We start from the raw sequence: 24,221 nt of genomic DNA on the forward strand, positions 1-24,221 counted from the left end.
GGGAAAGGATTCTGGTGGTCAAAGGGCATGAGAAGAAAGAGTAAGGTGAAAATGGATGCCCACCATGTACATAAACACGATGTCCAGAAAACCAGCGGATTGTGAAGAACATCCTCTCTTCTTCAGTAACAGATGTTGCTGAACTGGTAAAAAAACCCACATTCCTTTGTGGGGCACAGGCCGCAGCCGTAACTGGAAAAATGTTTAGTGGCCTTTTAGTTAAAGGAATGGAATCAACACTAGTACTGAACCGGGAGACAGGCACAGAAAAAAACGTGTGATTTTTTTAAACTACCCGAGGACAGCAAAGAAACTAGAGCCAATACTAATCAGACATGCAGGCATAATCACCTGTTCCCTCAGTTACACTAACAGCATTTTGGAGTCTGATTATTAAAGTAATTGAAAACGAGTATTTCAGATGGAAGTGCTTCAGGCAAAGAGTAACGCGAATGGCAACCGAAACATCTGGACATGCTCTGATACATAAAGGTACAAAATTAAAATATGACATTAGAAGAGAAAAACACCACTTATTGACAGTGTAATTCCCCATGCAAGTTCACGAGTGAAGTCTGTACGGTTAAAAATATGAAGGCAGGAGGAAATAAAATTGATTTGAAGTGAGATTCCAGTTCTTCTTATCCTTTCTATACGTCTGGTCTTTTCTATGAAGTATGTAGATTTTAATAAACCGAATCTTCCAATGAAACAACTTTAGTGCAGACTGAATGATGTGCACCTGCGGTACTTTGTATTCCCACACTAATTTCACACTGATTCGCTCGCTACATTTCTTTTTGCCGTTGCTGAAGGCTGATCATCGTAGCAAGGCAAACTGGATTGTGACTTTTTAAGAAGAGAGGAAAAAAAGGAAAATAACCTAATGGATCTCCTGGACTAAGCCTAAGCCTAAGCATGTCTGCTTACGCAATGTGCCGGTATTACTACATCTGCAGAAATCAGAAGCAGTAAGAAAAACTTTAGCACTCTCATAAAAAAAAAAAAAAAAAAAAAAAAAAAAAAGATGAAACTCTTTTCCCCAGCTTCTTCCAGGGGCTGTATGAGTGCATTTTCTTCTCTAAAACAGAAGGAAGTTTCTCTGTGAGGGAAAGCTTTTCAACAGAACTCTTAGAAAATGTAGGTTAAAAGAGTAAAGAAGAGAGGGCTAAAGCATTTCTCTAGGAATCACAATAATTCTTTGACCTTCATTCCATTAATGTCATGGATTTTATCCAAATAACAACAGCTTACGAGCCACAGGATACGTACATGAGGTATGTTTGGATTACCAGTTAAATGCACGTTTTTGAAGAGCTTTCACGGGTGGTGTGAAACATGCTGAAGCAGGAAAATAAACAACTCGGCAATGTAACTGTTGTTCTTACTGTTTCTTTATTAGTTTAAAGGAACCTGTGGCTCACAACAAGCTGCCTCTTACAGTTCAGAGCAAAGCTATCGATGCGTGGCTACTTCCTGTGCATTGGCTTCCCTCAGGAAGTTGCTGACAACAGTTACGTACAGTACAGAATTAAATTTTTCACACTTAATACAGCATGTAAATTAACAAACTTCTTCAAACACGATGTATAAGGGAAGGAAGGCATCTCTTGAATCTACAGTATTCAAGCGTTAACTGGTTTTCTATGCTTTCCTATACACTTCTTCTTTTTTTAATACATGTCTGCTCCAACATGGGCAGATCTGCATTCCTAAAGACAAGAAATGGTTACAAAAATTGTACAAATTGTACAAAATTGTACAAAAATGGCTACAATTTAGACACGCTACAAAAATCAAACCGTAACTAGATAATTGTCTGACTAGCATTAAACTTTTCTGCTTAGCGAGGTTTAATTAAGAATATACGCATAGGAGAGCACTATATTAATTTATTTACTTGTTTGTGTCCTATACAGTAAGAGGATACCACACAGAAATTGCAACCTGCCTGGCATTCTTTTGTCTTGATTACAGTTCAGTACATTAAACAGGTTAGATCCATGGCTACATGACATCCCAAAACCACGGCATCTTCCAATTTCAACAGTGCCTTGCAAAGGTCCATTTTGTACCAGCACTCCGATTCAGCGCATTCGGAGAGTTAAAACTTCTGTTCGGAAGAGGCAGTAGCGAACTACTAGAAATGTACTATCACACCACATACAGCTTCAGCTGAAACTTTTGAGTTGTGGAATTAGATCAAAATAACACTTTCGATTTGGCAGCAGCATAGCCGATCAAGACTGAAGGGATGCTGAAGTCAATAAAATTCTGTCAAATAATCTTCACATGCAGAATGGCACTTTTGAATGAGCTCATGCAACACGGTGAAGTACGTTGCAATTCGCAATGGGTGGCACGATGGACTGAGCGAAGAAAAGATGCATTCACAGTGAGACTTGAGGCAGACAAATCGTTAGTCAAAAGGCATCTTATGTGGCAGTTTTTTAATACTTAAAAAAGGTAATAACTTTAAAAGCCCTCTACTTCACATTTTAGATACGAGCTCTCACTTCAGTAACTATTAATCAGTATCTCTAGAGTAAACGCCTTATTACATTGAGTTGAAAGAAACACAAGTCAGAATTTCTGCTTCACGGAGCTGACAGATCTTCAGGTGAGGAAGTTCCTGCTTCAGACTCTGTATTTTGCTTTGCCGTGATCATTGATAACACATATGTGCTGAAAAAAATGTAACACTGATTGCAACAGCATAGCTGATTACATTATTAATTATTAATGAATTTTTCAGAAATACTTTTGCTTGACCCATCTAGTGATCTTGTAACTACCCCTTCCTTTCCAGAGACCTGGAATTGAATTCTGATTTCACTTTCTAGCTACAGCAAGTTTTCCCGCTTGCAATTCCCAGCTTTGAGGTCCACGCCTGGGGGTACCACGGGAAGCAAAGGCAAGGCTTGCACCTTTTCTCCACCATTGTCTCGCTGAGAAAAGGGGCAGGCAAACACAGCAGTAGGAGTCCAAACCTGTCTGAACTGTAGCTGTGTTTCACTTTTCACTGCTGTCTCTGCACATACTGGGAATGGTGGACCTGTGAAGTCCCAGGCTCCCAGAAGATGGAAGCGTAGCGGAGCTATGACTTCTACGCTTAGGGGGAAGGGATGTGAAGGGACTGTTCACAGCACTGAGCGGTGACTCCTTTGGATTATTTGAGGTTTTGCAGGGAGCTCTACACTCACTGAAAGGATCCCAACCATGACATTAAGGCCCCAGGAAGGAGGCAAATTATGGGGTATTTAAAACACCCTGGAGAAGTAAAACAGTGATTTTTTTTAAAATTCGGTTTTTTGTAAAGAAACTTACGTTTAGGTCTCTGAAGTGCTCGTTGTAGTCTAAGGCATAACCTACCACAAATAAATCTGGAATTTCAAACCCGTAATCTGCATTGAGACAAGTAACAAACACCATCAATACAAGATCAGTGGCAATTATATAGCCCTTCAATTCACACGTGGGTTCTCTGACGAGCAAACTATAGATACGTGTAGTCAGTTGAGGTTATGTTACTTTTGACTCCGAGACGTCAAGGTCAGCAGCAGCCCTATAACCAGTTCCCGCTCATAGACTCTCTGTGACAGGGATGTGAGTAGTCAGCGGAGAGCAGGAGAGTTGTGCACAATTACCACTGCCACAACAGACACATTGCAGAAGGGAGCCAAAATCAGAGCTGAAAAATCCTGCCTACATTTGGAAGCTCCATTGGTACACGTGTGTGACGACAGCTGCCCAGTATCACACTAATGATGAAAAAAAATGTAGAATTTCAATTGAGAAGTATCTTTAGGAGATTTCTATCTTCTTCTGAGAACAGCAAAAACTATTTTGTGTATTATGCTACCAAAACATGTCAAATGCTTTTTAGATGAAAGCCCCAGCCTCATGAAGACTCATGCACATGCTTAAGGGAGTAAACGCACGCAGTGTAGCTGAATCATACAACTCTCCCACTGGAAGCTACGCGCAGGCACGTATCTTTCTGAGTGTGAAGGCTTGTGCAGTATCAGCACTATATAAAAGAAGTTAGATTATTTCCAAGTTGTTCACTAAGTAATGGGAAAAAACCACAGCCTTATGGACACAAAAATAGGCCAGCATAAAAATTTTATACAGGTATTCAAGTAAGGAATTTATTCAGTTGTTAAAAACTGTGGATAATAGACACTTTGGAATTGTAAATTTGGGTGAGGGAATCACACAGCGCTGTCAGTGATTTACAAGAGAAATCTCTGATGTTTTGTAAAATTAATCACAGTATGAATAAACAAGGATAAAACCTGTTTCATTTTACAAGTTATGACACAAAAATATTAAGCTACCCTTCATGAAGTAATTTTATTGTATTTTTTATGTGTTTAATATTAGTGAATCCAGTCAAATATAGACTTTAATTTACTGGATTAAATTCTAAACGTTAAAAATACCACTGTATAAAAAGTTGTACAACAAAACGTTTGGGTCACAGTTCCTATTACTGGGCTAAAACCGCAGGGCTGTGCCCAACATCAAGGAACTTTTGCTTCATAAAGTTTCCCTCTCGCCCACATCACAAATCAAGACCCTTCATGCTGCCTGCTGGTACTCACCTGCCTGCTCTCCTTCTACCCTCCTCCCCAGCTCAGCTGACCAGAGCCTTCTTCGGTGGCAAATACTGGTCGATCTCTTCTAGATGGATCTATTCTTTTCAATATTTAGCCATATACCTGTTATTACATCATTTATTCTAATAGGTCTAAAGTGGCAATAGCTTGGTATAGCTCCATTTACGGCTTCATCATAGTACAGGACAAGCACCAATAATTCAGAGAGAAGTGGTGCTGGTGTGGCACAAACAGAGAAGCAGGAGCGAGTTTAAAAAACCCAATTTATGTTCTGCTTTTTGGGGGGTGGGATTTAATTATAATATCATTGTTTACCCTTTAAACAATAATACTTTTCAAAAAATAGTAAAAAGTGTTATACTGCTATAAAAAAGTGAAACTCGTGAATAAGTAGCTCACAATAAAACACCTTTCATGCTCAGATGGAACCCTGCAGCTCCTCCAGGGATGCAATGAGGAAGGAAAAGGAAGAAATGGACTTTCTCTTCTATATAGTTTATCAGAGACAGATGATAAACCACCCACCTTTGATGGATAAAATTAAACCCTTTCATAACTTCCCTATAAAGTTAGTGCTCTGCAGAAAACATCAGACTATTACAAGGAGGCTAGGCTTTCCAAACCACAATTATACAAATCCTTCCATCGCATCTCATAGTGCCATTGACAACTGGTATTTTACAACGCAGTCCATAGAATGATATGAAAGGCAAGTGGTAGAATAGTGGTAAGTTCTTGTACTGTCATGTACAGATTTTCACAATAACACTTACAATCTGGTCTGTACCCATCAGGACGAGATGTTCTTTTCACCAACAAACTGTAATTAAAAACAAAATAAAACCCATGTAAATCTAGATATTATCTGAAAAACAGGCATAAAAACTATTCCCTTTATCAGAAAATGTCTGAGCCATGTGAATTACTGTTCTTGTTCTGCTTTTCCTCCCAACAACGTCCTGATGGCAGGGAAGAGATGGGTGTGTTCCCCTTCAAAGTCCATCAGTACCAGTCTTGAAATGGCTGAAGGGTCACTGCCACTGCAGAACAACACAAAAGCATTTTCTCTCCTTTCCTCCACCCTCCTCTGAGTGACTCAGGCAGCTCCTCTGCAGAGCTCCCCATGCGATACCGCAGCGTCACGTTAAAGCAGGAGCTCGGGATGGGAACCTCCACTGGCAAGTATGTTGGGCTAGACTAATGAACTACTAACTTTTGTGCTCGTTTTACTCACCTTGCCACTTTAATCATTTTTGGCTTGTATTTTTCTATATTATTAAGCAGAACCTTCATAGTCCTTCCAGTTCCAACAATATCCTTACAAAACATGAAAAATAGAATAAGTAAAAAACAAAGGAAAGCTGAAAAGAGGAAATCTGGACAATGACTGAGCAGTTCCACCTTCTTATTTTGTGGAAACGATAGGTCTTCCCCAGTGTACTGTGAGCCACATCCAAAAAAGGTTAAAATTGAGCTCACACTCTTTGAAGCAAGCACTTTCTACTCATAAAATAATCAGTTAAAGGACTGTCCACTTCCTCTTGAAAATAGCTGTTTCTAGTACTTGGGATGTAACACGGAACTGGAGATGACTTTACTGGGCACTGCAAGGATGCAGGGATCAGACTTTTCATATTACGCTCGAGGCTATAGTATGTCAACATCTCTCCATGTCAGGGCTAAATCTGCCCTACTTGTTGTTTTATTAGTCCAGTACCAATGAGTATTTGCCAGAGCTGCTCTACCCAGCCTGATCTGAAAGAGATCAGTAGATACTTGCCTACAAAACTGACCCTGACATGGAGAGCAGCTGTTGATCCTGAACTCTGTGGGTGTGGACTTTTCATCAGCAACACCTCGTCTCTGCTCCCCAGCTATCTGCTGGGGGATATAATCCCCAGCTAATGCTGCTCTCCAGCATTAACAAAATTTGCTGTGGACGTTTTTAATTTCTGGTACAGCAGTTACCATTAGCAAACATGGAGCTCCTAGCGGCTATTCAGGTAACCAGCCACCTCTGTGGCTGATGACTTTTTTTCCCTCCTTTGCTAAGAAAAGACATTCTGACACTTACACATTTCTTTCATTACACTGTCCAGCTTACTTCCCACACAAGCAGACTGGACCTGAAATGCCAGTCAGATCCCGAAGTGCTCTCTAACCATCTCAGTTGCTTCTCCAACATTTTACAAGAGAACCACATACATTAATTAAGAGAGAATTTGTGGCACCAGTGAGGTGACACATTCTTCTCCTCTACAACTGAACACTGTTGATTTACATCTGCAACATCTCTGTGATGGGCCCTCCCCAGGGGACGCTGCAGGATGCAATGCTAAGGAGCAGGAGTCACAGGGACTTGAGAGAATGACTGACATTCTCGACCAGCATGTGAACGACGCTGAAGTTGTAAAGCATGTGCAGGGCTATGCTACTATTTCAAAGTCATGCAACTGAGCAGTGCAGTCCTCCAAGGAGCAGAACAACTTGCAGAACAGGAGCTGATGAAACCATAGAAAGAACAAATCAAATGACACAAAAACAAAGACTCCTGGGCATCACAAGGCAGAGTGCCAATTAGAGCGGCAGCAACATAGCTTGATCCGTCGTGCAATCGCAGAGAGACTGAGAGGTCATTAAGCAAATCAACCCCTCTCCCTCTCCACCACCTCCCAGCTAAAGAAGTGTAAACACAGACGGGTTTTAGAAACTGAACACACAACCATGACTTGACTACGTGACGTTATCTCAGTACAGTATCACATAAGCACCCAACTTACCTCCACAATTAGAACATTCTGAAAGAAACAAACAAAAAGGAATAAAATTACAAACATTCACAAACTAAAAGAAACAAATGTTTGAAAAAGTAAAATTAAGATAGACAGGTGCATGTACAACATGGTAGGACACAAGGAGTTTCCTGTTTCATTTTTGTGCCCTGAAAAAGAGCCAGCCATCAGAGTCAGGGGCTATGACTTTATTCGTCTCTCTCTAGATTATCTCTTTGTGCAAGAATGTGTATAGCTTCAGAAAATAAAATCAGATGGAAGAAATCCAAATGGGATGAGCTTCACTTCATTCCAGCGTGTCTAGCCGTGTACCGGATAGTTCACTAAAGTACTACTTACAATGTTAATATGAGACTACAGCAATAATATTCTTACTCTGAAACAAGTGCTCTTTCCTCCCCCCTCCACCTCCCCAGAAATCTCACAGGAAAGAGTTACAGGCCAAGTCGCAACAGCCATTCTCATGCAGTGAAGCACTCTCTCTCTCTCCAATACTGCTGCTGAAATCAGTAGTATTACTTGAAGAAAAGGGGAGCGGTCCAGTCGAGCAGTGATTTCAAACCTCATGACAGCATGATCACACAGGCTGATCTTTTTGCTGAAATGGTTCATCACTGTTCCAGGAACCACAATATCTAAGGTGACTTCTGTTCTATTAAAAGCAATACTAAAATGTGATGTTCTTATTAGAAGAAATAAAAATCTATTTATTAGTGGGCATTATCATATGCACGTTCAAAAGGATGGCCTCGTACAATCTTGCTTTAAGATCTACTTTCTGAGGTGAAACCTGCAATAGCAAGAGGAAAGTTATTTCACAAATACCTATACCTATCTATCTGTGTAAACACATCTCACATGCATGTGTACATTCTATGTCCCACAAAACCTTGAGATAGTTTCATACCCATGCAGTATTCACCAGACTAGCTTACATTCCATTTCCTTTCTATCAATCAGGTTTGTTGGCTTTGCTACATACATGATGTGGAGACTGTCCACCTCCCATCACAGAATCCCAAGTTTGAGAGTTCTGAGAAAGACTCAAACACCATGGAGAAGGAGTGTGTGAAGGGAGTGTGCTCATAAACAGCACACCTTTGACAGTTTCATTAACTGATATGCAAATCTTTTTTTAATCTTCAAAATGGGAATTATTAATATAGATTTTTCACATTTATATTCATACTGCAGTTCCTCCTAACAATCACAGTGCTTGGTAGGGAGACACAGCATGCTTCATGTATCAACCACTGCAGAAACATGTTACCACACACTTTATTATACCTGAATGCTTCTGAAATGGCAAAACACTTGGTAAAGGTGTGGAAGGAACTCCCGGCAGTAGTTCAGCAGATGTCAGCAATGGAGATATCACTCAAGAAAGCCACTAATTTAGACTGAGCTCTGGTGGAATGTGTATTAATCTTGGAGGGTGGCTCCTTTTTGGTGTTTTCATAACAGGTTTCACTGGTGGTTACCCTGCTTGGCACTCCTAACTTTCAACCTCTCAGCTGCTGACACAAACAACTCTTGATCTGAAAGACCTAGTCCTGTGGAGGTAAAAAGTCAAAGGCCTCTTAACAACAAAAGTCCAAAGACGCCCTGCCACTAGCAATTTCTTCCTTCAGGAAAGAATGGAAGTATGTCGGACCTCCAGATAAGATGAAGAGACCAAAATCATGTTCAGGAGAAGCTTATGACAGGTGTGCAGGGACACATTTCCTTGAAGGAAACCATTTGGATCCAAAAAGGGTTTGGCTCTCATCTGGCTTCCTGGATGAAGTTGTAACTAGGAAAAACACTTCCAAAGACTAGCCCAGGACACCTGGGTCTGAGGCATAAGCAAATCACTTGATTCAGTGGACACCTGAAGATTATGTGCAGGAGTAATGATTTAACCATCCCCCAGGGAACTTGCACAGCTGGTGATATATGTAAATATTTATGTGTTTCTACACACACACACATATATATATGATATAGGGAGAGAGCAGAAGAGTTGACAAGGGAAGAACCTCACTAGAACTAAAGACGGAAATGAACTCTTTTAGTACCAGCCAACAGTCCAGGATGATTGTGAGGGGCACCTGGTGAAGGCTGACCTGACATCAGCCTGACATCCTGACCCATTCTGTGCATCTGTTCTGCGCATCTCCTGCTGCTCTTCATACTGTTGACAAGAACTGTCCTCCCAAAGTAAAAGCACAGATCTTCTAGTGGCAAAACCTATCCAGCAGCTATAGCATGAGGTGGGACATACCAAACCTGACATGGCAGAAGGCTGCAAAGTCCTGCATTAGATGACTGTGTCAGGGTGCAGCAAGGGCTGGTTGCTCCCTGAGTGAAGGGTAGCCATGAGCTGAGTGCCGTAACACAGCTGGCAGCGCAGGGGCCTCACCAGCCAGGGCCCAGCAAGGCCAGTGGGCAGACCTGAGACTCGTTCAACCAAGAGTGCGTATCATCAGGTGAGTTCGTGGTGAGAAGGCAGATCTGAGCTCAAGTTGGGATGTCAATCCACAGGTTGGGATCAGGGCCAGTGAGAGTAACCATGATCAAACACAGCCCACTGATCTCCAGGCAGGTCCTTGGTGATGAGACAGGTCCAAAGTTAAACTGGGAAGTGAGTCTGTGAGTTGGGGTCTGGATCAACATGTGTACAAGCATGGCTGTAGCTGAGCTGAAGATCGGTACCCATACAGCATAGCTCAGGCATGGACTAAAAACCCAGGGTTGAGCTGAGCTCGGATTTCTGTGCCCACAGGTGTGGGTAGGGGCCCCAAGTGACACAGGTCATGGCCATTAAGGCCTATTAGTGCACACGGGGCTGTGGCAGATTGAGAGAAAACATAGTCCTGGGACATTTCATTGATAGACAAATATGTTTCTTTGCTACCCATAGCTGATTCAGCTACGCTGTTGTGAGCAGTGATTTGGATTCTCTTGCTTACTTGCGAGTAGAAATCATAAAATGAGACACAATGAGGGAGCAGCAGCCTCCCTGGCCGTGGAATTGGGATTAAACCAATAGGGAGGAGCAGACCTTACTAATTAACTTGTGAGAAAAAAAAATCATAGACATTTATAGAAAATGGAGCTGAAGAGACCATGAAAACTCATCAAGACTATGCTGTTGGCCTGAAGAATCAACTTAAAACTATCCCTCACAAATATCTGATCTGACTGTTCTTGAATATGATGAGGACTTCAGAACATCCCCAGGAAATGTGTCTCAGGGCCTCGTTCTCTAAGAGCAAAAATACAGTTAGAAAACTGTTGCTACTTGACCTGAACTTGTTTTGCAGTGGACATAGAAAAAGCTTTATTTTCTTCTCTTTTTCCCAACTTCCATATTTGAAAAGAGATTTATTTCCTCAGTTTCCTCTACTTCAGATTAAACAAACTCTATTCATTCAACATTTTCTCACAAATTATATTTTTTAGCTTTCTGATCATTCTTTTGTTCTCCTCTGGAACCTGTCCAGTTGGTCAGAATCCTTCTTCAGTTGTGGTGACCCAAACCAGAGGGAAGCATTTTCCAGTGTTGAGAAGAATAAAAGAACGACTTTGTATGCTTTACAAACAATCCTCCTTTCTATACATTCCAGTACTACAGTTACATCTTTTATAAAGGTACGCTGTTGTCTGATGTGCAACTTGTGATCCACCTATCGTCTCCAGTTCAGAACTGTTGCTTAGTCAGTCCTTCCTCACTTGAGTTTATGCAAAAGATTACTTCTACATAAACAGAGAAGTTAGTACTCATCTTTATTGTTATTACATGTCATTCTTTGAACCAAGTTCTTAAAATAACTTCTTAAGATCATAATACTATCTTGTAGTATTTTTCCAGGTAGTGTCACTAGCATTAAATGCTAATTCCACCTTTTAAATCATGAATTAAATATTGTATAGTCCCTGGAGAACATGCTCTAATGCATCCAGTCTGACAGTGAAGCATAATTAACTGTTCCTTGAGAACAGCTTTCCAACCAGTTATACATCTGTCTAATAGAAATTTAATCTTGTCTACATTTCCTTATCACAAATGACTCATATGAAGGGAAGAAGATTAACATGGATCCAGACATGCCTGAAGGGTTTGTCTGGCTACCAAGAGTGAGAGTCACCTTCACGTGACTTCAGCTGAAGTGTAAGATCTCATATTTACTGACTAACTTGAGAAGGAAGGATATTGGTGGACCCTGAAATTGTCTGACCTGCATTCTGTTGTACTTGCTGCTTCTCCTCAGAGTCAAGGAGTCCAAAAGCTGCAAACAATATGGATTGGGAGATTTGGTCCTTTGAATCAGGCAGCTGTCTAGGTCAGAAAACACAGATTCTGTTTTGTGTTATGCACATTCTCATTATTTCCAAAACACTGATGGGATTTTCTGTGCTATGGAGAAATCCTGTTTGTAAGGACTTTCTAGTGGAAAAGCCACTATAAGATATTTAGATATGAAAACATTTTGTATATATAAATAAGCAGGCAACCTGATTGTTGAAAGTGATACTTCAATCCCTGTTTTGATTAGGCAGGGTTACTGTGACTGAAGTCATCATACTGAACTTTTGCTTATGACTGAAGGCATTCAAAATGGTTTGCTATCCTCTGGTACCAGAGACTATCTCCTACAAAACAACACGATGTGCTGGGAAATTGACTGTACTGCTGCCTATCCCCTACCTTTCTCCTGTTGAAGGAGGCTACTGATAGAAGGGTTCCAGAAAAGGAATGGCACAGCAGAGTAGTAGAGGAAAAAATTGCCAAGAAATGTTTTGATATACAGTATCCAAGACTAGATAGTGGTGGTGTGTAACTAAAACTGCTTGAAATAGATTAGCTTATCCTTGAGCAGATGGATAGAAGAAGATAAAAGAAGAGTGCAATGGATACAACAAATTGATACATTAACAGTAATGTCACCATCATCCTAAATGCACAGCTGGCTGCATCCAGTGTATCTTGCAAAAGGTCACAGTTACTTGATAGACCTTGTTCAGCTTCACCGTGAAATCCACTGGTGAGCTGGCGGGCAGGAGGCTGGTGGAACTCATCAGCTTGTGGTGCTACAGCAGTAACTGATAGCTGGACAAACAATAGGAAGCTAAAGGATGCCGGAGAAAAGATCTTTTTTTTCAAGTACCTGTGTTTGAAGCTCCTGTACCACATAGATCAAGACTGTTTTGTCCTTTCAGATATATCTGAGGCAATTGCAGAGGAGGAAACCACATGAAAAGAAAAGCAATCCAGCCTTCTGGCATGCATTTGATATTTTCTGTCTATTTTTGGAGCTTGGAATGTTTACTGATATGTTGACTAGACTGAAGATGGCTTAATTTCTGAGTAGAGACATCTTTACCAATACAATCTGTAAAGTACATCCAGGTATCTAATAATGGTGCTAATATATCTTGCAGTGAGACACAGAAAACAGTCAGTTTCTTAAAATACTACTAGAAAGATTTCTTTTATAGTCCAAATAAAGAAGGGGCGGTGGCTCAGCTCTCAGAGATTGAAACACCTTTCTACTGAGTCATTGCAAGAGAATCAGCAGCTTTCACCCCTGATGGATCAGAGGGACGGTTGGGAGCTGATAGCTATGGACGACTGTGATTCATCCTGTGTTTACAGCTCCTACTAGCAGGTAGCTGGCAGGAAGTAGGCTGGTGCAATATAGAATCATACAATACCTCAAGCAGGAAGGAACCCATAAAGATCATCAAGTCCAACGCCCTGCTCCTCACAGGACTACCTACAACTAAACCATATGACTAAGAGCATCGTCCAGACGCTCCTTTAATTCTGACATGCTTGGTGCTGTGACCGCTTCCCCGGGGAGCCTGTTCCAGTGACCAACCACCCCCCCAATGAAGAACTTTTTCCTAATGTCCAATCTGAACTTCCCCTGATGTAGCTTCATTCCATTTCCTCCTGTCATATCAATGGTCACCACAGGCACCTCCGCCTCTCCTGCCCCCCTTGAGGAAGGTGTAGACTGTGATGAGGGCACCCCTCAGCCTTCTCTTCTCCAAGCTGAACAAACCGAGTGGCCTCAGCTGCTCCTCCTAAGTCATGCCCTCAAAACCTTTCACCATCTTGGTTGCCCTCCTCTGGACACACTCTAATGGTTTGATATCCTTCTTATATTGGGGCACCAAAAACTGCACACAGTACACACCAGCACATTGTAGAGCGGGACAATCACCTCCCTTGACCGGCTCGCTATGCTGTGCTTGATGCACCCCAGAACACTGTTGGCCCTTTTTCTGCCAGAGCACGCTGTTGACTCACATGCAACTTGCCATCAACCCAAACCCCCAGATCTCCTTCCGCCAGTCTGCTCTCCAAGCTCTCATCCCCCAATCTGTACATACAACCAGGATTACCCTGTCCCAGGTGAAGAATCCAGGACTTGCTCTTGTTAATTTTCATACAGTTGGTGATTGCCCAGATCCAGATCTCTCTTTAAGGCCTCTCAACCCTCAAGGGAGTCCACAGCTCTTCCTGGTTTAGTGTCATTGGCAAACTTACTTAATGTACACCTGATTCCTGCGTCCAGATAATTTATAAAAACATTAAAGAGCACTGGCTGTAAAATTGTACTCTAACTGTGCTCTTAAATGCAGAGGGGTGCTGTGAAGTTTAAAATTCTCCAGTTTTGAGTGTTCAGGATGCACACAACTTGTGACTCTGCACATGGACATTTGCACTGAGCAGAAATAGTATGTGTGGTGTGAACTGGATCTACAAAAAAAAAATTTGTGCTTTCATACCCTTTTTTAGACAGTAGTAGTAATGGTTCACAGCAGCATGTCTTGGGACATCTGGAAAAAGCAGGAGGTTTTTGACAAAGTTGATACTATGTAAAATGAAGAAGAAATAATTTCTAATCCCTGCATTCCATGTGAATTTGTCTCTCCTGTTAAAGACACATTTTCACTTTTATGATAAATTTCAATGTATCTGTGAGTTTTAAAAATTTTAATAATGGACTGGAAACCTGCAAAAATTGAAAATCTGTAGTTTACTGCTGTTCAAGGCCGCATGAGCTTATACACGGCAAGAAAGTAGATTGTTATTATAATACATGTAAGAAAAATCCTGATTTGTAATAAGCTGAAAAATACTCCGGCACTGAGTCAATACATTTCTATTGTTTACCTTCCCACAGGTCAGTAATAAATGGAACAATGTCAGCTAACAAGACCAAGCAGAGTAATGAGATCATGTGTGCCTCCTGCCTGACAGTACTAAGTGCTACGGAAACTATTTTTCACCTTCCTGGAAAAGAATAACAATTTTTTTTCTAGATTTTGATTTTATGTTCCATTTAGAAGCCTAATTTCAATGGAAAAATTGCTATGAAATAGCATTGCTTTGAAATTAGCACTGAATAAGAGTTTGAGGAAAAGGCTGTCTTTGAATAAACATAAAATGTAAAATTTTAACAAGGGAAAATGCTAACTTGCAAATTTATAAACGAGAGTATTTCCTGGAAAGCAGAAACTCTGCTGAAGTAATCAAATAAACAACCATACTTAATGCAATACTACAGCTAAGAGGACAAACACAGCCTTTGCATGCATAGCAGGAAAATCAGGTAGGTACACAAGGAGGGTATTTTCTCCTTAAATGTTTCAGCATACAATCAGTAGACTAACATACAGAGAGATTTTAAAAATAGCTGTTAAAAAAAACAAAAAAAAAAACCAGAAAGAACTTAAGACTGAGAAAAGAAGAATGACTTGAAACCTGGAAAAAACACCTTAGAGTGAAGTAAGGTTTGTAGCAGGAAGCTTTTATTTAATTAACAGCCCAGTTCCCAGTGGGAGAACATTTTTCACAAAAGAACTTTGACCTTTTAGCCCACAACCTCAAAGAGACCACAAAATAACTTCAGCAGCTGAGCCTGGGAACAAAAATTCAGAACTACTGTATGCACTAGAAATCATGGACTCAGTAAAATACTGTCTTTACGGCACATTATAATCTTCCACTGCAGCTGACCTCCAACTCATTTATCAGTGTTCCACAGCTGATAATTCGCTCTCTTATTTTAGCTCAGAGAAATTCTTAACATTTTTATCTTCCCCTTTGGTCATAGGGCAGGTGATCATGTAGGGCAATCACTTTTTTCTCCAAAAATGTCTGATTACCACATTAGATTAAAATTAAAGAGTTTCTACCAATCTGAGCTTGAAGTTTGCTGATTTCTGTTCAGACCAAAGAAGGATCTGCATGCTTGAAATTTTGTTTCTTCCAAATATATCAATTTCCTGGTATTAATTTCCTGTTATTCCAATATATTAGAATACTTTATATATATATTTATATATTTAGATATAATTTTTATACATAATTTTTATATAATTACTCATCACACCTGCAGTACTTCTTTTCTTAGCATTATATTTGGGGGACCTCAGGTACTACCGGTTAAACAAGACATTTTATGAAAACTTAAGTTAGGCTTGAAGAAGCAGCGCCACAGGGCTGAAGAATCATCAGCAAACAAAGGTTAAACAATAATGCATCGGGTTTCATTGAAGAGGTCCAAAGGAAGCTCAAGGACTGCTGCTAGAAGTGAAATCATTTTACAGCACGCACAGGAATGAAAGCCACATATTCCAACGCTTCATCAAGATGTTAGAAAATAATATGAAAGACTTTTGAGAAATTACACGTCTGACTGGGAGCTTTCTACAGGGTTCTAGAAAAGGTCATGAGTGTTTGATTTTAATCTTTTCTGCTGGGCTGATCCATATCTTACACTTAATTTGGTCAGTGTCAGCTGCTGATGGGCGCAACTTGGTTAGTGTGTTAAGAGTCAGTGTATACAGACTCAGCTCCCTAAAGTCTGTAAAACTAGTTCAGTATCTCCAACAGAGTGGGGGACATAATGGAGGGCATGATGATAAGCTCTCATCAACGTTTCGTTCCTAGAGAGCACTGTGTTGAATGCTGTACATGCATGTGTTCTGCTTGCAGCCATCTTTACAGCGTGCTTCTGTTGTGCACAAGAAGCAGAGCAAATTACCATGATCAACCTAAAGGTAATACAGGAATGGATCACTGTCTCCATTCTCTTACTTGAAGGAAAAAGCATAATTTTCTGATCATCTAGAATTAGAAGAGGATTTCCTGGGCACAGGAGAAATCAACAGAATTATGAACATGTATGACGTAGAAGCAGGTAGACAGTGGGTGAGCAGAGCCTATGTGAAAAATGGGATAGGAAGATTGGGAAGTTTTCTTTGTACTTTCCTTCTCCAGAACAACAACAACAACAAGAAAATAATGATGAACAGTAGAACAGATTACCTAAGAAGGAAGTGCAAAGAAAGGTGATTGACTGTGGGGAAATAAAAAACCAGTGTTTTTTGCTGTGGAAAAAGCAGTTAAGGATGGCAACTGTCAGAAGAGTAGACAGTATAAAATCTGATTAAGAAAAAAATGCAAAACAACAAAAGTGACTAAAGATGGCAGTTGAGGTACTGAAGATGTGGAATGCTTCAAGACACATAAAATCAGTATTTGAAAAGATGAAAAAAGCAAGACTGCACATCTGATAGGAATACAGTAAGAAGTAGAGATGTGTGGGGGACATGACTATTGCAGAAATGTATAGTGGATTTTGCATACCTTCACTGTCACACAAATAGTCTCTCATGTACATAATGTTCTAAAGAGAATGCCATTATTTTTTCTGCAAATTTATGGGCATTATTCCAGAAAGGAATGCATATAGGGAGAGAAAGCACAGTGTTAGTCAAGGCAGTGAATACTGAAGAAGAAAAAAATATTAAGTACAGAACCAACAGAATTCTGATAAACAAACTTGGAATGGTGAAGGAGAGGATAAAATGTATTTTAAATCTAGAGAATAAAAATTTGTGTTACACAGCTGCCACGTGTATGGTTTATTAAATACTGAAATGCTAACATGTTTAGGAGGATGCCAGAGGAACACCTCTCAGAACCGTTGTTAGAACCTATGACATGCAGAGAAAATGGTTCAGTAAAATAAGAGAAGAAATGAGAGGCATAAGAAAAGACAGCGAGGTTGCATTATGTTCCTGGAACATCTTCCCATATGACAAGTGGGGCAAGGAAATGGTAGAAAGTGGATAAATTGAGACATACAAAGCAAGTTTAGAGATTTTAAAGCTGCAAATCCTGCCAGAAGGAAGTGAGGAGTACTGCACAGTGGATATCTTCCTCCGAGTGAAACCTCTTTTTGATGTGAGCTGATCAGTCATTTTAGGAAAACATCAGAGTAGTGATGGAGTGCTCAAACTAACACAATGAAGTGCAGAGAGAATATAAGACATTCATTTTCTTTTTTTTTCTCGATCGCTATTTATTACCTTCTATACTTCTCAAAAAATGCTGAAACCACTGGCTGTCAATAAGATGTACTTAGTATGAACAAGGGGAATAGTCCTTCATAAAGAACATAAGCATTGATCCCTATTACAGACAGATGGAATATCAGAAATTCACTGGCTCCGTAATTGTATCATGCTAACTACATAACTACTTTGTTTTAATTAGAAGTTCTTATTAAGCTAACAAATAAGAATTATTAATTCTGTTCTGTAAAATTAATGTTATGTAGAAATAGTGATAATGAAAAAAATACGGATCTAATTTTGACATCAAATACATTATACAACTGTAATAAGTATTTAATTGCAAAATGATATAAAATCTAAGCTTATGGTTTTGTCTAACTTGTCTCATTTGTAAGGAGACAAGTCAAAGTGGTATAGGAGCTTTTTTGAAAGGTTACAGGACATATTACATATGGAGTGATATTCACAACGATTCCTGTCAGTAGTGACTTTGGACTACATAATCAGCTCCAAAGCTCTTGGGACAAAATACACACATACAAGTGTAAGAGGTAAATGGCAGTGATAACTCACAACTCTGGTACAGCTGAATCTACTGAAGTTTCTAGATGTTTTAAAATTTACTTTGTTTAAGTGCCACAAATACTTTAAAATATCTTATGAATTTTTACAGTATTATACAACATGATTACAGTATTAATACTAAACAGAGCTACCTTGTTTGTTCTTTCACCTCATCTACATAAATTTTCATAGCCATCTTGCTTTGAAACAGTGCCTCTAGTTTTCTGGACAGTTATTAATTATCTCCCTGTTTTCAAAATTTATTCCTCCTTAGAAACATTAATGATAATTTTTAACAAAATGAGCATATCAGCTTTAAAGTAATTGAAAAATAAGCAGCTAGTTAACTATGGAATCAGGTACTGAGACATTTTACGTTCACCACTTCCATCATTAAAGGAGAGGTTTTGAAATTTTTTTTTTTGCACGGAAATGAATAGTCACAAAGCATTAGAGTCTTAGACTATATCAGGCCTCATTCTTCAAGTACATTTATTAATGATTCATGCCATGGAAATCTTCATTCTTGCCTCTGTGACCTTCTTCACAGAAGAAGAACTTCAAATTGTGGATTATTTTCTTCAGGTACCAGCTTGGGTCTATATGCTAACTCTCCTCTCTCTGAGTATTTCTTTTTCATAGTTTGGGTCATGATACATTTTTCCTAGGCTTATTATATTTTATAAACAGAAGCATATTGTAGAGAAGTACAGAGGCAATATTCTTCTTTCTGAAGAGTTATTATCCTTAACAGCCTCTTTGTAATTAGCTTTTAAAATTTTTTGCTTGCTTTAAGCTTTCTCTCAAAAAAACACTGTTATAGAACAGCATGTTCATGAATATATTCAGTAATCTTTTTTTCCCAATAATAAGTAACACATGGAAATAATTTAGTTGTTCACTAAGATTATAGGCTAGCCAAGGTTCCAGGTATTATTACTTAATGAAGAGCACTTTCAAGATCAAAATCTCAGAATCTTTTGTCTGCAAGTTTCAAAACTGTTTACGTTATTGATACTTTTGAACTCTACAGAAGCTTAATGGAACTTATATTCTGAACCCATGCTGGCACTAAGTTAGTGGGACTTAACCTGGCATATTAATTTTTAAATATAATTACAAACTTCTCGCAATAAGTACTCCAAGAAGGTAGAAGCAGCACACAATTTGCTTAAAGGCAGGGAAGTTGAATTCTGTCAGTAAGTCTTCCACTAATTCACTCAGTGACTTAGAATGGTTACTAAAGCCAGCAGTTTTAAAAGCCAGCAGCTAAACTAAGGTACCAAAAAACACTTCAAGGGAGGATTTACATTGACTGTAGGAGGCTCTGAATCAGTCTGCAATGGCTGATTAGTAAAATGTGCTGAATACTTGCACTAATTGCTTAAGTCAACAACACATGGAGGAGTTGGCATCCGTGGACATAAGGCCACTCCTTCATATATCCAACTTTAGACACGTGAGTATGAACATTTGAGCGCAAGCTTTGCATCCCATCTTTTCAATCAGTCAAATAAGCCTTAAGGAACCCCCATTCTCACGTGTTATAGTGGAAATGCTATTTAATTATGCATACATCAGCTGTGTCATGGACAACCAACCACACACACAAACAACTGCCGAACAAGCCCTTTCAGCAAGTCTGCTCCCCTGGCAGTCCCAGCCCTCCCTTCCTGCTCCACTTCAGCCTCTCCACACCCAGCTTCCAGCACTGGGCTCCCTTCCTGATCAGCAAACGCCTTCGTTCCCAAACCAGCCCCTTTGTGCCTATCCAAGATCCCAGCCTCCTTACCCAGCAATCTGAAACTGTTTTGCTGTTCAGTCTTTCCCCCAAGCCCCCCAACAGCCAAATTTTATGTCCTGTTTCAATACCTGGGAACATGAGGGCTGTGCCAATGAGAAAAAGGTTACTGGGATTTTCAGTATAATAAAACAATTGACTTCATTTTTGGAAAGAGCAGAACAACTTGGGGTGAAATTCTCCTTTTCTGCCATACACATGTGGACACACACAATTACACAAAAGTCCTGTGAAAGAAAATAATGTTTTGCCCCAGTGAATTCAAATGATACTAGAAAGATTATGTCTGGAAAAGATATTAATAACCAAAACCATTCATCAAGAAAAGGTGGGAATGGAAGATGGGGAAGGGGAGCAGGCCCTGGAAGCTTGGAAAGTGTTCAGACTACCTGGGAAAGAGAAATGCTAGGTAAGATGAATGGGTGCACTGCCAATTCTGCCTGTGAGGTAGAGAAACATGCAAATTCATCATAGAAAAACAGGTAGCTTCAGTGTTTGAATATTAGAAAGTAGCAAATGAATTAGTATTTCCTAAGAACATGATCAATGCTTTAGTGATAATTTGGAAACAAACAAGTGCAAATTGGGGACATACATATCACAGCATTTTTTTAGTTTAAGTTCTAGTTGCATCAAAACCTATTTAATATTAATGAAATATTTAAAGTTTTATTTTTCTCTTCTTTTTCCTGTGTGCTATAGTACAACAGGACAAATGAGTTTGCTAGTGCTACATTTGAGTGCTTTGAAGAAACTGCTATTATTTAGTGCCAGCTAATAATATACTAATAATACTAACTGCACGTACAGTACAAATAACAAGATAAGTATTATGTTGCCTTAATGCATTAGTAAAGAATCCATTTCTGACCATTTTCCACACAGACCATTTGCCTAATGAAATCAGCCTTCCTCTTCAAAGTACTGCTTTGTATTACCATGGTTGGATGAAAATAGCCTTTTGACTGACTCAAACCACTCTCTTTCATTACCACAATGTTCAAGCATAGTGCAAAGCAAATTCAGTCATACAGCCAGCCTGACGTTGAAATAAAAAAAAAAAAATCCCAGTTGATTATCTGAGTGAAAGGTTCCACAACTGAGCTCTGTGCAGTAGGCAAAACCATATTAAATTCCTCATATGCTGAATTCAACAGGGATACTCAATGTGCAGTTTGCTTGTGTGCACCCATCAAAGGCAGAAAAAACAAGGCTCTAAGACATAAACAAGCTCAGGGGAAGCATTCCAGCACAAATTTTGCCCATAATCTCACTGGGTAAGATATATACATATACAACTATTGGGAAATCCTGCACTACAATGGAGGGGCTACGTTCTGACTTTTTGGGCAACTGCAGTCTGAAAGCAATGGCATTACAGCAATTTAATAGATTAATAATTTTCTTAAATTCCAGTATTAGTATCTGACAGTCCATGTGCAAAATTACACAGATTTTCTCAAGTATTTTTAGTAGATCTATTTTCTTTCTTAAATGTATAATTAACAAACCTTCCCAGTCAGCTTTGAAAGATCATCTCCTCCCATTATCTGCATATCTTGCATAGACTGATCATTCTGAAAAAAGAAAGACAAAACTTTGAAATTGGATATAACTGTACAAAATAAAAGTATAAACATGTTCACTTTTTTTTTATCTTTCATAGTTTGTTACCAATATTTTCTAATGCTTGTTAGTATTGGTGTGACAAAACCACAATCTCACTTGTTCCTGTGGCTTATATCATCTCCTGGTTGTATTTAAGCCAACATCAAGCTCCAGGCTTTACTGAAAACTACAACTGAACTAAAAAACGTTGCATCTTTCTTTTTAAAATAAATAATGTTCCCTTGCTTGCTACTTCTTAAAATGACGAGTGTTGATTGTCCCCTTCACAGTGGAAGGACAGGAGCATCTCAACACTTGAGCAAACACCTGTAAGCGCATTCTTTTTTTGGAACAGTCCTTAGAAATACAAGGAAAATGTGCTTACATCTGTCACACACAGAGAACACAGCTATTTCAGAAGAAATTCACTCAGTATTTTTTGGGGGGGAAGTTCTGCAAAAATTATCACTTGTTATCAAGAACAGTTTCAGTGTGCCATACAGTTTAGAGAGTTTTGGTTTTGCTTTTTCAACTAACTCAAAGATAAAATCCTTGAGGTCAATTTTGTAAAATAAACCACTGTCAATCAGGTCGAACTAAGCGCAGGAGAGTAGTATGCTTTGATTTTCCTATTAGAAAAGTTGTTTTTTTTTTTTTCAAAAAAATTAGTAAAACTTTTTTTTTTGATAAATTTCTTTCACAGAAATTTCTAGCTGAAATTCGTTCAGATGGAAAATTCTCAACCAGCTCTAGTTCAAACTCATTATCAGCGGCACGCAAAGTTAAGATCATATAAGGAAGACATACGGAAGTCCTGCTTTTAAGGGGAGACAAAAGAGGCCTTAAAGAAGGTAGAAAATTAAAAAATATACAGTCATGGACAGGCTATATGAGCTTTCCAGAGAAAGCAAGAGCAAAACTAAGTATAGTTAATGTGGTTTTTTGCCAAATTGGTGCATGTCCTAATCTAATCTCCCTACCCATAAGAAGAAAGCATTAGTCCAATTTTAATAATAGCTGCAGTACCACAACATGACACTGTAGTTTACTAGTAATATCAGGAAGCTTTATCATTACAAACAACTCACAAAAATGCAATACTTGAATACTTTGCTTTTATTTCATAAACCCAGTGCTCTGAAGTCAAATGTTTTTCCATGGATAAATAATGGGACAGCAGGATGTATAAGGTAGGTGAGGATATACTGGGCTAAGGGGTTCATAGCTCTTTTTCTCCCCCTCAAAAAGCAGCACCAGCATGGGTAGCACACAGGCGCCTGCCATGCAGGACAGTTACAGCTGCACCCCCGTTCCCATTATCTGCATATCTTGCATAGACTGATCATTCTGAAAAAAGAAAGACAAAACTTTGAAATTGGATATAACTGTACAAAATAAAAGTATAAACATGTTCACTTTTTTTTTATCTTTCATAGTTTGTTACCAATATTTTCTAATGCTTGTTAGTATTGGTGTGACAAAACCACAATCTCACTTGTTCCTGTGGCTTATATCATCTCCTGGTTGTATTTAAGCCAACATCAAGCTCCAGGCTTTACTGAAAACTACAACTGAACTAAAAAACGTTGCATCTTTCTTTTTAAAATAAATAATGTTCCCTTGCTTGCTACTTCTTAAAATGACGAGTGTTGATTGTCCCCTTCACAGTGGAAGGACAGGAGCATCTCAACACTTGAGCAAACACCTGTAAGCGCATTCTTTTTTTGGAACAGTCCTTAGAAATACAAGGAAAATGTGCTTACATCTGTCACACACAGAGAACACAGCTATTTCAGAAGAAATTCACTCAGTATTTTTTGGGGGGGAAGTTCTGCAAAAATTATCACTTGTTATCAAGAACAGTTTCAGTGTGCCATACAGTTTAGAGAGTTTTGGTTTTGCTTTTTCAACTAACTCAAAGATAAAATCCTTGAGGTCAATTTTGTAAAATAAACCACTGTCAATCAGGTCGAACTAAGCGCAGGAGAGTAGTATGCTTTGATTTTCCTATTAGAAAAGTTGTTTTTTTTTTTTTCAAAAAAATTAGTAAAACTTTTTTTTTTGATAAATTTCTTTCACAGAAATTTCTAGCTGAAATTCGTTCAGATGGAAAATTCTCAACCAGCTCTAGTTCAAACTCATTATCAGCGGCACGCAAAGTTAAGATCATATAAGGAAGACATACGGAAGTCCTGCTTTTAAGGGGAGACAAAAGAGGCCTTAAAGAAGGTAGAAAATTAAAAAATATACAGTCATGGACAGGCTATATGAGCTTTCCAGAGAAAGCAAGAGCAAAACTAAGTATAGTTAATGTGGTTTTTTGCCAAATTGGTGCATGTCCTAATCTAATCTCCCTACCCATAAGAAGAAAGCATTAGTCCAATTTTAATAATAGCTGCAGTACCACAACATGACACTGTAGTTTACTAGTAATATCAGGAAGCTTTATCATTACAAACAACTCACAAAAAT

General features: G+C 39.1%; 1 protein-coding gene across 1 annotated transcript in view; it reads right to left on the reverse strand.

Annotated features, from left to right (window-relative positions):
- Positions 1 to 2,637: 2,637 nt before the first annotated feature.
- Positions 2,638 to 24,221, reverse strand: part of PRTFDC1 (phosphoribosyl transferase domain containing 1) — a 46,930-nt gene continuing 25,346 nt past the window's right edge. The window contains exons 4-9 of the mRNA XM_009634557.2: positions 21,653 to 21,718; positions 7,403 to 7,420; positions 5,857 to 5,939; positions 5,396 to 5,442; positions 3,328 to 3,404; positions 2,638 to 2,685 (exon numbers count right to left, since the gene is read on the reverse strand). Coding sequence (XP_009632852.1) covers positions 2,638 to 2,685; positions 3,328 to 3,404; positions 5,396 to 5,442; positions 5,857 to 5,939; positions 7,403 to 7,420; positions 21,653 to 21,718 — 339 coding nt within the window. The remainder of the gene's footprint in view (positions 2,686 to 3,327; positions 3,405 to 5,395; positions 5,443 to 5,856; positions 5,940 to 7,402; positions 7,421 to 21,652; positions 21,719 to 24,221) is intronic.

This window comes from Egretta garzetta, unplaced genomic scaffold (genome assembly GCF_000687185.1).
Source record: "Egretta garzetta isolate BGI_Z169 unplaced genomic scaffold, ASM68718v1 scaffold142, whole genome shotgun sequence".
Classification (NCBI taxonomy): domain Eukaryota; kingdom Metazoa; phylum Chordata; class Aves; order Pelecaniformes; family Ardeidae; genus Egretta; species Egretta garzetta.